An 11,541-nucleotide genomic window follows, 5' to 3' on the forward strand; every position below is an offset into this window, starting at 1 on the left:
AACAACATTTGTGATTGGGAATTTCAGTGTTGAGTTAATTCAGAGTGTAATCTGTTTGTTCAATTACTGGCAACAAGTGGATTTCTGTCATCATTACATACAAAACAATATGTGATTGAAAATTTTTTTTTTTCTGGAAGTTGTCAAACAAGTAAATGACATGCTTAAAACTTCAACTTTTCAACAAGATAACGAAGGCAAATTAATCATTTTCAAATATAATTGTAAGGCACAAACACTCTTTTCTAACATTTTCCAAAACACTCTCTTGTTTGAGAATGAAGTGGAGTAACTTGTTAAGAACTCTAATAAAACGAACCTAGTAAAACATCAACGGTATGGTTTCTGGACAACATAAGGCAAGGCTGTGGCTATCTTGCATTAATATTATTCTGGACAGTGTATGTTAACTATCCGTAATCTGTAATCTGGAATCACCTGCATACACAGATAAAGTACTTGGTGTTGAAGTGTTCAGTAGAATCTGATCTAACCTCTCCAAGTTTAAACGCAAAAGGAGAAAGTATTTTCCACAAAGATTTTTGTTTACTTGAAGATAATACCGTTTTGTCATAAATTTAGTATAATGCTTTGAAATAAGAAAAATTAAAAAATGTTAAGACTCTCAAGGCAAAAGTCAACCATTCAAACTTTGGGTATCTATATAACTTGAAATGCAAGAAAAATGTGACAAACTAGTCTTTTCCAAAACAGAAAGAGTCCAAATAGCCTAACTGGGCAGTAAAACATACCAAGATAACACAAACTCAAATTCTCTAAGACAAAACAGCATAAGCGCACTTGAATATCAAGAACTGATGTCCATACATACATAGAGAGGGGGTATAAATTAACTGTCATGGCTGTATGGATAACACAGATGTTGCTGTCTGAGCCCCCCTAGCTAGCTCACTTGGTGTCGCACAGCAACGCCACGCCCCTGAGGGTCCAGTGGTCCGGACTGGGTGTGGTCTTCAGGACGATGAACGTGATGTAGGTGAGGTCGGTGCGGCCGGGCTTCTTGTATACAGGGCACTGGTAGAGGCGCGGGTCCTTGGGCGCCGTGGAGTTGATGGCGAACATGTGCACCACAGGGAGCAGTGTGAAGAGAACCTTGGGCGATGGTTCCATCAGCTTGGTGCCCCGGCGGTCCCAGCCGGCACCGTCCAGGAACAGGCCATGGATGTACACGCCCTCCTGCAGTGTGGAATCATATGATTTTATAACAAAAACACAAAAGTAAAATGTAATCTATGTTGCTGCTCCCAGTACAGGCCTCACAAATATATATATCTTTTTTTCTGGGAAATATAGTATTGCAAGCACTCAAACAATGGAGAGTCATTCAAGCTGAAGAGAAAATGAAAAACTTTACTGTCTTACCACTTCATGCAATGAATCTGAAAGAGGTGGAATTATTTGGAAGAATGGGCAATGTTATTGGCAATGTAAACTGTCCCACTTTCTACTGCAAAATCTTTATCTAAGTTCACCGACTTACAGATGACAAACCACACTGGCTTTCAGCCTACTTAAGGCTAGTCCTGAGCATACTTGGGCAAGTGTCTAATGGGAAATGTGTGTTAATTTATAGCAAAATCAGTTCATCCTCAATGGGTTAATTTTATGTACAGTAGACTCACATTATAACAAAGTCCTCGGGATCGGCAGTTTTTTTTTTTTTTTTTTTTTTTTTTTGTTGTTAGACTGAAATGTTGTTATAACTGAACAAATAAATAAACAATAAAAATACATACAGCACATAATGTTGCAACCTGAATTTTTACTTCGCCATGACCAGAATTTCCTTATAACACTGTGTTCATTATAATGGGAGTGTACTGTATAAGTGTGTGTACAGGTGTTGGTTTGGGAATTTTTTGTTTTTTAATGGACTGCTACACCTGAGTGAGCTTGTTGCAAACTTCACAAGTAGGTCAAGTCTAGATGGACTACTGAATGCTGATGAAAAAGAATATGTTAAAGCTGTGCACTTGGCACATAATGGGTTAAAAAGCTCTAGCACACAGATCACTGCCTAAAGCCATGTACAAATTATTATTTTGGTGTGTGCATCAGAGAGTCAATCAGTTTGAGTGTGATGAGGGACACAAGAGAGGGTGTATACAGGCAAACTTCTGACTCACCGCTGGCGGTGCTCCAATCTCCTCCTTAAAGGACTTGGTGACGTCGTTGTGTAGGGTGACTGAGTCCAGGGCCCAGCCCTTGTGTGCCCTGGTCACCTCCTGTCGCATGGCCGTCAGGAAACCTGGAGTTTAGGAGGCATAAATCAGTCAAGAAGCTGTGTAATTGTTTACGAGAGAAATGTTAAGGGGAAAAAAAAATTATGGTTGAATATTTTGAGTTGTACAAGTGTATGTTGACATGGAGATAATAAAACAACCCATGCATGGAGAGCTAAAAAGTTTGGAAAACAAGGAAAAGTAGAAATTACGCGGTGCGTAATATATGTCCCCGCCGGAAGTAGCATTTTGTAACAAAATGTGCAATATAGGTAAAAAATCAAGGTCAAAGGTCAAAGAAGTCAAAGGTCAAAATTCTGTGTAGAAGTTTTGAAGCCCTCACCTAGTGCCATCACATAAAGCAAATGGAATCGAAATTGGGTTAGAAATGGCGAAGGAGTAGCATTTTGTAGCCAATGTACAATATAGGTCAAAAATCAAGGTCAAAGGTCAAAGAAGACAAAGGTCAAAATTCTGTGTAGAAGTTTTGAAGCCCTCATCAAGTGCTATCACATAAAGCAAACGGAATCGAAATCGGGTTAGAAATGGCAAAAGAGTAGCATTTTGTAGCAAAATGCACAATATAGGTCAAAAATCAAGGTCAAAGGTAAAAGAAGTCTAAGGTCAAAATTCTGTGTAGAAGTTTTGAAGCTCTCAACTAGTGCCATCATATAAAGCAAACGGAATAGAAATCGGGTTAGAAATGGCGAAGGAGTACAACCCTTGTAGCATTTTGTAGCAAAATGTACAATATAGGTCAAAAATCAAGGTCAAAGGTCAAAGAAGTCAAAGATCAAAATTCTGTGTACAAGTTTTGAAGCCCTCACCTAGTGCCATCACATAAAGCAAACGGAATCGAAATCGGGTTAGAAATGGCGAAGGAGTAGCATTTTGTAGCAAAATGTACAATATAGGTCAAAGGTCAAGGTCAAAGGTCACAACTGAAATTCTGTGTAGAAGTTTTAAAGCTCCCATGTAGTGCTATCATATAAAGCAAACAGAATCAAAATTGGCTCATAAATGACAGAGAAGTAGCAAATTGAACATTTTGATCACACACGGACGCACACACGGACGGACGCACGGACGGACGGACAGACGCACAGACACACACACGTACGGAGCCCGTTTCATAGTCCCCTGCTCGAACTCGTTCGGCGGGGACAAAAAAACAAAACAAAAATAAGCTGTCAATTTTACTTCTCTGCAAATAATATTGCACACTGACACAGGGTTCACATTTGTGAGTTTGTAAATGTTAGGACCCATTCACTCCTAACCTCCTTGTAATAAACTCCTTGTTGTTCTCTTTCGTTTTCCTTCAATACTTACAAAGAGAAAGAACTCAAGTAGTACGGGGGGGCCTCATTTTTAAAGCTGCTCTTGGGACCAATGCAATTTTCTTGTTACACAATATCTAAATCTATTATCTCATAATATCAAGGGTGAAAATAAAAGAGTATAGAGTGAAATGAGACAAGCAAAAATTACCTTGTTACATCACGTATCCCACTACAGTCAATTCCTGTGACAACAAAGTCCTTGGGACTAGCATTTTTCTTTCATAACATCAAACGTTCATTATAGCAGATCAAATACAAATTAAGTATATGAAGGTAATGGTATATAGATAGTAATTTGGGGACCTGAATTTTGACTTTGTTGGAACGATATAACCATGTTTCTTAGAACAGGAGTGACTGTTTATCTGACCTCGATATTATGAGGTTCCACTTTACTAGCACCCACCTTGAGGGTTGAAGAATCCAGTCATCCAGAAGACATTGGGCCGTCCCTCAAAGCACCAGGAGAAGAACTGGGCATTGCGCTCGATCAGCTCGGTGAACCAGAAGCCCAGAGTGGAGGACTCCCAAGACACCTTGCGCCACAGGGCGGGCACCCGGGCATCGTACATGTTGTCCAAAGCATCTCGTAGGTTCTGAGGGAGGGTGGGAATGAGACAGGCAATTACACAAATTAAATTTTGCAGATATCGCATAACATGACAGATGCAATCCTTCATTAGGGCAATTCTGTCACTACCCAAGATTGTAGACATGAGAAATGATTTTTGTGAAAGTAAACAAGAAATGAAATACACGACATATTATGATCAATGATATTTTTGAATTCACATCTATAATAATTGCATCATAGTAATACAATAACCAAAAAGGTTTGGAGCACTTCCATAGCAATAATGTATCTGTCTTTAAAACACAAGCTGGCAATGACGGCTCAAACTGGAAATATATTACAGCATTATTTTTGCAACTTGCAGCTAATAAGTCACTCTTTGCAAGGCAACTGAAAATCCCACTGCAATTCAATTTAGAAAGGAGATAATTCAAATGCTTTTGGCAATCACTGTTTCATACATATATGTTTTAATATAAATTTGGTCACATTATATTTTGATATCAGATGCAATTTTCTGATAAATCTGTCAGAAACAAGACTGTATTGCACAAAAGGGCTACCAAATTTGAACACAAAACCTTCTGGAGAACTGGGCTATTTGCACTGTAAATAATACAGCTGGTAAATACAGCTGGTTTAAGGCCTCAAATATTTAATTTTATGGGACTTCATTGGTTACTGATACCACAGCTCAAGTAGTGTGCCAGTGTGCTTGCACGAGGTCCTTTCACAATGGGCACACAGAGGGAAGTGCAAAGTCTTCTGCGCCACCCTCCTTTAATACCTCACTCATGATGATGGTGCCCTCTATGGCCAGTCGGAGGTCAGTCAGGGTGGTGCGGACCAGGCTGATGACACGCTGCATGCGGTCAATCTCCTGGCGCAGGAAGATGTTCATGGAGGAGAGGGCACCCATCTTTTGTAGGCGAGCCTTGACCTGGAGAAAGTGACAGGGCAGGGACACAAGTTGAGGAGTTTGACGACAAAATAGGTTGATGCCATTTTAAAAAGAATCAAAGTTATTCTATCATCAGAGAGAGCTAGTAAAACCTCTTGCAACTTTCTATCATGCATGTACTCTCAGCTTGAATTGAATTATATTCTACCAGAGAATCTTTACATAACCTGGTAATTTCACTCTTTTGTATGAGGTTTTTTTTTTCATTAGTTTCTCAAGATCCCTCAAAATGATTACTTCAGTGAAGTTTCATAGGTGACATCTAGTTCTTATTACAAGTAAAGAAATGAAAATTTTAACTTCTCATAATTTCATATTTCCTTTTAACTCCTTTTGCAATAAAACTCTTCATACACATTCAAACCTGTCTCCAGCATCCACCCAAGGGAGACAAAAAAAGTGGAGCATTGTGTTTAGTGGTCACATACACCAGGTGGCCACTCTAGACAGTGGTCACTATAGACAGGTTTGACTGTATACACTGAGCTACCTCATGGGGGATGTAGTCGGCTGGGAGTTTCTCCAGCATGTCATCACACAGCTTGTAGACAATACTCTCTCTGGTCTCCCCGCTGCCCCCGCCCGTATCCTTGGGCTGGATGTTGAGGATGGTATCCAGCACCTCCTTGGACGTGTTGCTTTGGTAACTGCATTATCATTAGGACACATAACAATCATCATTAATACAGTATAACGTCACTAGGGCGACAAGACCTCATATCTGAAATTTTGGTGATAGTAACTTTTTTGGATTAATGGTCAGATACTAAGTAATCAGTAACTGATGTCCTGTCTAAATCCTAGCTGTCTTACCCAAAAAATGAAGCCACCACAGCATGTCAAAGAAAAGGCTATCCCATTTGATTCAGTGCATTGGCTGCCGTGTTTTTTTTTTTTTTTTTGCTCTCCTGAACATTTGACATTTTGTAGATACGAGGTCTTGTCGCTGGCAGCAATGAAAGCTGTTATTTTTGCGTACAGATACACACCAATTTTTGCGAATGAGGAGATAACAGACATTTTCGCGAGATGTTGTTTTGGTGAATTGACACTGACGATATCGTAAATGCGATATTACCACAGCGCACATGGTTGTGCGTTTAAAAAAAAATACCGGACGGTGGGTAGGAGAAAATTTGACTCACGTGATGTCAGCATTGGGATGCAGTCCAAAGACCTCAGGTGAGTCTGTAAGAGGCAGGGTCTCAATAACATCCATGTACTCCTGGACCGTCTTACACTTGGGGATGGTGTAACCCGTGTAGAACTTGAAGGCATCGTGGAACATGTGGTCCCCAAACCAGACCTGGGAAAGACAGACAGCACCACAGGTGACCCCCACACAAATTTCTAACATATCAGACATCAACAATTTATAGTCCATGGATACTTATCATATCGGTGGCTATCAGAAATCTTGCACTGATGTACAACTCTGGCATATTTTAACGAATCCTGGATTTCAAAAGATTCCTCATGGTTCAAAGTAAACAACAAGAAAAACAATTTCTGAGCAGTCTTCAAATCTACACTAGATGATATGTCATTTCCCTTCGACATGCTTATTGTAATAACCATGCTGCTAAAACATACAATAGTAATTAGCAGCTGCCTCAGTTTCCTTTTTTGCTGATTTTTTCCTATACGAAAGAAAGGAAGGACTCCTATCAAGAATTATTTACATTTTCCTGGCTTTTTCTTCCACAAGAGGTTACAGGCACCAATTTTCTAATTCTAAGATCTGACACTATGAGCACCATGTTATGTGATGCTAAAACTGCTACATGCCATATGGACTGTAAATTGGACGGCATACATACCTTGGCGAATGTGTTCAGCAGCCTCTTGTCATAGTCATCAGTCACCCTACCACCATACTGTACCTCCCCTAGCATGTAGCGCACTGTATTCCAGGACACGCCCTACAAAATATCAACAAGTAGAATGACAAGGTCTTAAAGTTTGCATTATCATTAATATCTGCTCATTTGTCTATCAGCCCCAAAACTGCATATCTATTTAATACTAGCTCCCTAATGTGAACGAAAATGATCATATATGTATAATGCAAAATTGAGAAAAAAGAAATGATTTTTCTTTCTTTTCTGTTCAGCTCACATTGATGTCACTGACATATATGTATTTTCACTGTATGCAGAGATTAGTATGTACAACATGAAGAAGGTTATTCCCTATATGTTCTGATTATCAAAAAATTTACAAAACAATGTTACATTTACACATGCTGACAAGCAAAATATATTAAATGTGCCATTACTTTCTTCTGGTCGATGTCATCCAGGTGATTCTGAATGAACTGCACACTAGCAGCTTGGTCGGCCTGGTTGAACTCATAAGGGATGTTCCAACCCAGCGGCCCAAACTTTCTCCTCTCCTATAGGGCAAACGAGCAGTAAAAGATACACATCAGAGGCAGAAAATCATATTGACAGAACAAGCATGACTGCATCAAGATTACAAATGTGTAAGTAAGACAGCATACCACTCCTTACCTACATCAATACTGTTCTCTGTGGACTATACGGGCCTATAAACATTATGGTTGTTATTACACCCTCTAATGTTTAGGGTGCAAGTTTGTTTGCCGGTTTGTTTTCCTTTTCTTCTTGCTAGTTTACATGTGCACCGCTGTAGAGTGAAAAGCGGAAAGACTTTAACTACAAGAAAGTTTTCTAGCCTTTCTTAACAAACCCAGATTCACAGCTTCCAATCTGCTTCCTCTCTCTGATCTAAAGCTGATAAAGAGCAAAAGTCTTTGTAGAGTTTAATTGTAAAATGGAGACACACATCCATGCTTCCTGTCCAAATCTAGTGCAATATTCATGTCATCCCCCCCCCTCCACTCCCCTCCCCCCCCCCCTTCAACAACAACAAAAAAAAAAAGAAAGAAAAAGTCATTTGCAATGATATATACCTCAAATTTCCACCAAGGATATAAAGGTGCCAACCCCAAAACTCTACAAAAGGGAACAAATTAGCATAAAGATCTGCAAAATTTCATTAATCTCTGAAGACAATTGACTGTTCAGAGATATGAAAAGAAAATATAAATGCCAAATGATTTCTCTTTCGGTGTTTTGTTTTGTTTTTGTTTTTTTGGGGTTTTTTTGTGTGTGTGTTTTTTTTTTTTTTTTTTTTTTTTTTTTTTTTTTTTTTTTTTTTTTGGGGGGGGGGGTTTCCTGAAAAGGCTAGTATGGTTAATTGATATAGAATTGAATTCAACATGATGATGACACAGATCCATTTCCTGAATCCATTACTTCAACATCCACCGGTAGGGTTAAGAGTTTAACTTCATGGTGTCAAAGATCATTTTCTTTTCATGAATCCATTATTCATGGTATCCACACACATGCCCTACACCCAACCCCCTCATTCCCACCACCCTCATCCCTCTTCCACTCTACGTTTAGCTCCCCAACCTACCTGCACAGTGGTGTGGAGGAAAGCCACGGCATACAGCATGGGCTTCCAGTGGGGCAGGTTGATGACATCCAGCTGGTCCTGAGTGATGCTGGTGAAGGTTCTCTTGAGGCCCGCCTTCACACCCTGGGGCGGCTCATTGGTGAACTTGATTGAGGACTGCCAGGGGAGAAAAAGAAAACGGTTATTTATCAGATACATTCACATTATAATTAGAATGTACCTGTGGTTTTCAATATACCACAATATTTTATTGGCATTATTTCTATTAGCAAAATACAGAGGTAATACTTAACACACCTAATATTTTGCATAGTTTTTAGTTTCCCAAGTTTCCCAAACCGGGTACTAGTTGCGAATTCAAAAAACAAAAAAACAAAAAACATACACACGAAAATATTAACTCATCCCCACATGAATGCGATGTGCATGCATACATTTCTCCACTTAGTACTGTCATCCACAATCGCAAAATTTAACCACTCACAAAATTGTCAGAAGTCCCAATTCACACACACACACACACATTAGACTCTCTAAATATATGCCATATACAGTAGAAACTGTGGTAATTCACTATCTACTCTTCTCTTTCATGAAAAACCATGGTATTTCTGGCCCAAAAGTGCACTATTAAGAACAAGAAGGAGGAAAAAATGTATCACGAGTTTTATTGCAAAATGACCTAAGCGCCATTTTTAAACATTTCAAAGTATAAGTAAGTCCATCATCAGAAAGAGCAAAATTAAACCTTTCCAGTAATACCTCACTTGTGACATAGCAAGGAATATTCTAGAAGTTATGACTAAAGATATCTTGTATTTTCTTATTATTTTCTTTGCTTTTTTAGCAGTTTTAATGACAAACATCTCAACTTAACAAGAATGGAGTTAGCTCGTTTTGCAATAAAGCTCTTCATATGCTTGCAACAGGTCCAATAGCACAAGAGCGTTAAAGGTGTGAATGCTTTGGGAGAGATGCGTAGATTAGACTATACCTGCAGGAGACTGATGGGGAACTGTGGGTGGACCTCGGTGGTGATCCAAATACGGAAGGTCTCGTGGGCGGTGTCTTGGAGAGTCACCGTGTCAAGGAGCTCGTCCATGAACTCCAGTCCCAGATGGCAGTTCTGCAGCAGCACCCAGCCACCCTTATCAACAAATACATTTCATAAAAATGTGTGAATATATTTCAATTATATCACTTTAAATCATATCCCTGCTAGTCAGTTCACATAAAAATAGCCCTGATAATCACAAAACATTTATAGCTCTAGATAATGAGGACCATACCTTCACCTGATGGTCATTAACCTCCTGTCCAGTGGAGACTACGGTGGGTGCTGTACAAAGTCATCTGAAATTTTACAATCTCTCACAAAATGGGCTAAAGTGATTAAAATGTTGATGACATATTTCAATCCCATAGAATGTCAAAGGCTCCCTGAAGTGGTGACAAGCCTGCTGTTTTGAATACCTCAAATTGGTAAATTGTACTTCAAGGGCATATGATAGGAAGTTTAGTCATATTCTGTAATGTGAATGCAAATGCAATGTGACTGCAACACATGCTAAGGATAAAGTCTTATGGCCAAATCCTTCGGTCTAACAGAGTGGAGTGCTGTTAATGTTTGTTTTTGTTTTTTTCTTTCTTTATTTGGGGAAAGGAAGGGGGTTTACATCCATGCTACAGAGGACTTCCATTATAACAAAGTCCACGGGACCGGCAAGTTTCTTTCAATATATAGAAATTTTGTTACAACCAAACAAATAAACAATAAAAAACATAGAGCAGATAATGTTGCGGCCTGAATTTTTACTATGTTGTAACCGGAATTTCATTATAACTGTGTTCATTACAACGGGAGTGCACTGTATGTTTAACATGTTCAACTGATCGATGTGAATTAGTATCAGAATGTTCTCTCTAGCAGTATCACTGTCTATACATTCATCTACTGGATGTTTACACTTACGCTTTGCTGTTTCACTGTTGTTGTCTTTGTTCCTTTTGCTTGCTTTTGCATTATTTTTGTTTTCTTTTTTTTTTTTGCTTGTTTTGTCTTTGTTTAATTTTCACATTTACATCAATTTGGTAAAGACATTGCTTACCCCTGCCATGGACTGCTGAATGAGACGTCGGGCATGAACCTCCTGTCCCTGGCCCATTGAGATGGCTCTACAAGCTGTCCAGAGTAACAAACAAGAAAAACAAAATACTTTCAGTGTATGAGTACCACATAACTTGATGAATGTGAAAGGGTCCCATTAACAAATTAAAAAGGAAATAATGATACGATTATAGTGCACTCTGAGAGTACACTTTCAGTGTAATTATTACAAAAAGCCCCCAAAAAAGGTAAATTATGCACGGCATCTATTCATTTATCTATTTATTTCTTCATTCATTCATTCATTCATTCATTCAGTTATTCATTTATTACTTATTCCTTTTTGTGATTGGAAGGATGATGACACTAATAAGGCAATGGTATGTTGTAAGAAATGTTTAATGCATATGTGACCCGCGACAACGGTTTCAGGCAAAAGTCGCAAGAGCAAATTCCCTTCTAGGCGGGGTACAAAAATTTTGACTATTATTTTTGCCGATTTAGGTTTTTTGCAGAAATCGAATCTTTGATATGTTTTCTACACCTACACTAAATTTCGTAGCATAAGACTAAGTTTTTCCTATCGAAAATGGAATTTTAAGCACCCTATGTTGGATCGCACTCGTCAGTTTCGAGCTTCTTTCGAACGCCGCGCCAATATCCCCAGTGTTGCTACGCCGCATGGTCTCCCATGCGATTGGCTGGTGCGTCGCATACATTTACATAATTCGGCTTTCGGAGACACCAGTTGCAGCGTGTGGGGAATGCTTTGTCCACGCGTGCACGATTACATGCTCCATTGTTCTTGCTATAGTGGTTTATACGCTCGCTCTGTAGTGCGTGCTCTTCGTTTGGCTTTCTGTCCA

The 11,541-nt window shown here is 39.1% G+C and overlaps 1 protein-coding gene across 1 annotated transcript in view; it reads right to left on the bottom strand.

Annotated features, from left to right (window-relative positions):
• Positions 1-909: 909 nt before the first annotated feature.
• LOC139739843 (dynein axonemal heavy chain 8-like) overlaps positions 910-11,541 on the bottom strand; it is a 118,644-nt gene continuing 108,012 nt past the window's right edge. Inside the window, 11 exon segments of the mRNA XM_071650437.1 lie at positions 910-1,197; positions 2,148-2,269; positions 3,993-4,182; positions 4,948-5,100; positions 5,612-5,768; positions 6,267-6,427; positions 6,942-7,043; positions 7,400-7,516; positions 8,569-8,724; positions 9,563-9,715; positions 10,677-10,750. Coding sequence (XP_071506538.1) covers positions 910-1,197; positions 2,148-2,269; positions 3,993-4,182; positions 4,948-5,100; positions 5,612-5,768; positions 6,267-6,427; positions 6,942-7,043; positions 7,400-7,516; positions 8,569-8,724; positions 9,563-9,715; positions 10,677-10,750 — 1,673 coding nt within the window.

Source organism: Diadema antillarum, unplaced genomic scaffold (genome assembly GCF_040938485.1).
Source record: "Diadema antillarum isolate AM-2024a unplaced genomic scaffold, OU_Dant_1.0 seq00000820_RagTag, whole genome shotgun sequence".
Lineage (NCBI taxonomy): Eukaryota > Metazoa > Echinodermata > Echinoidea > Diadematoida > Diadematidae > Diadema > Diadema antillarum.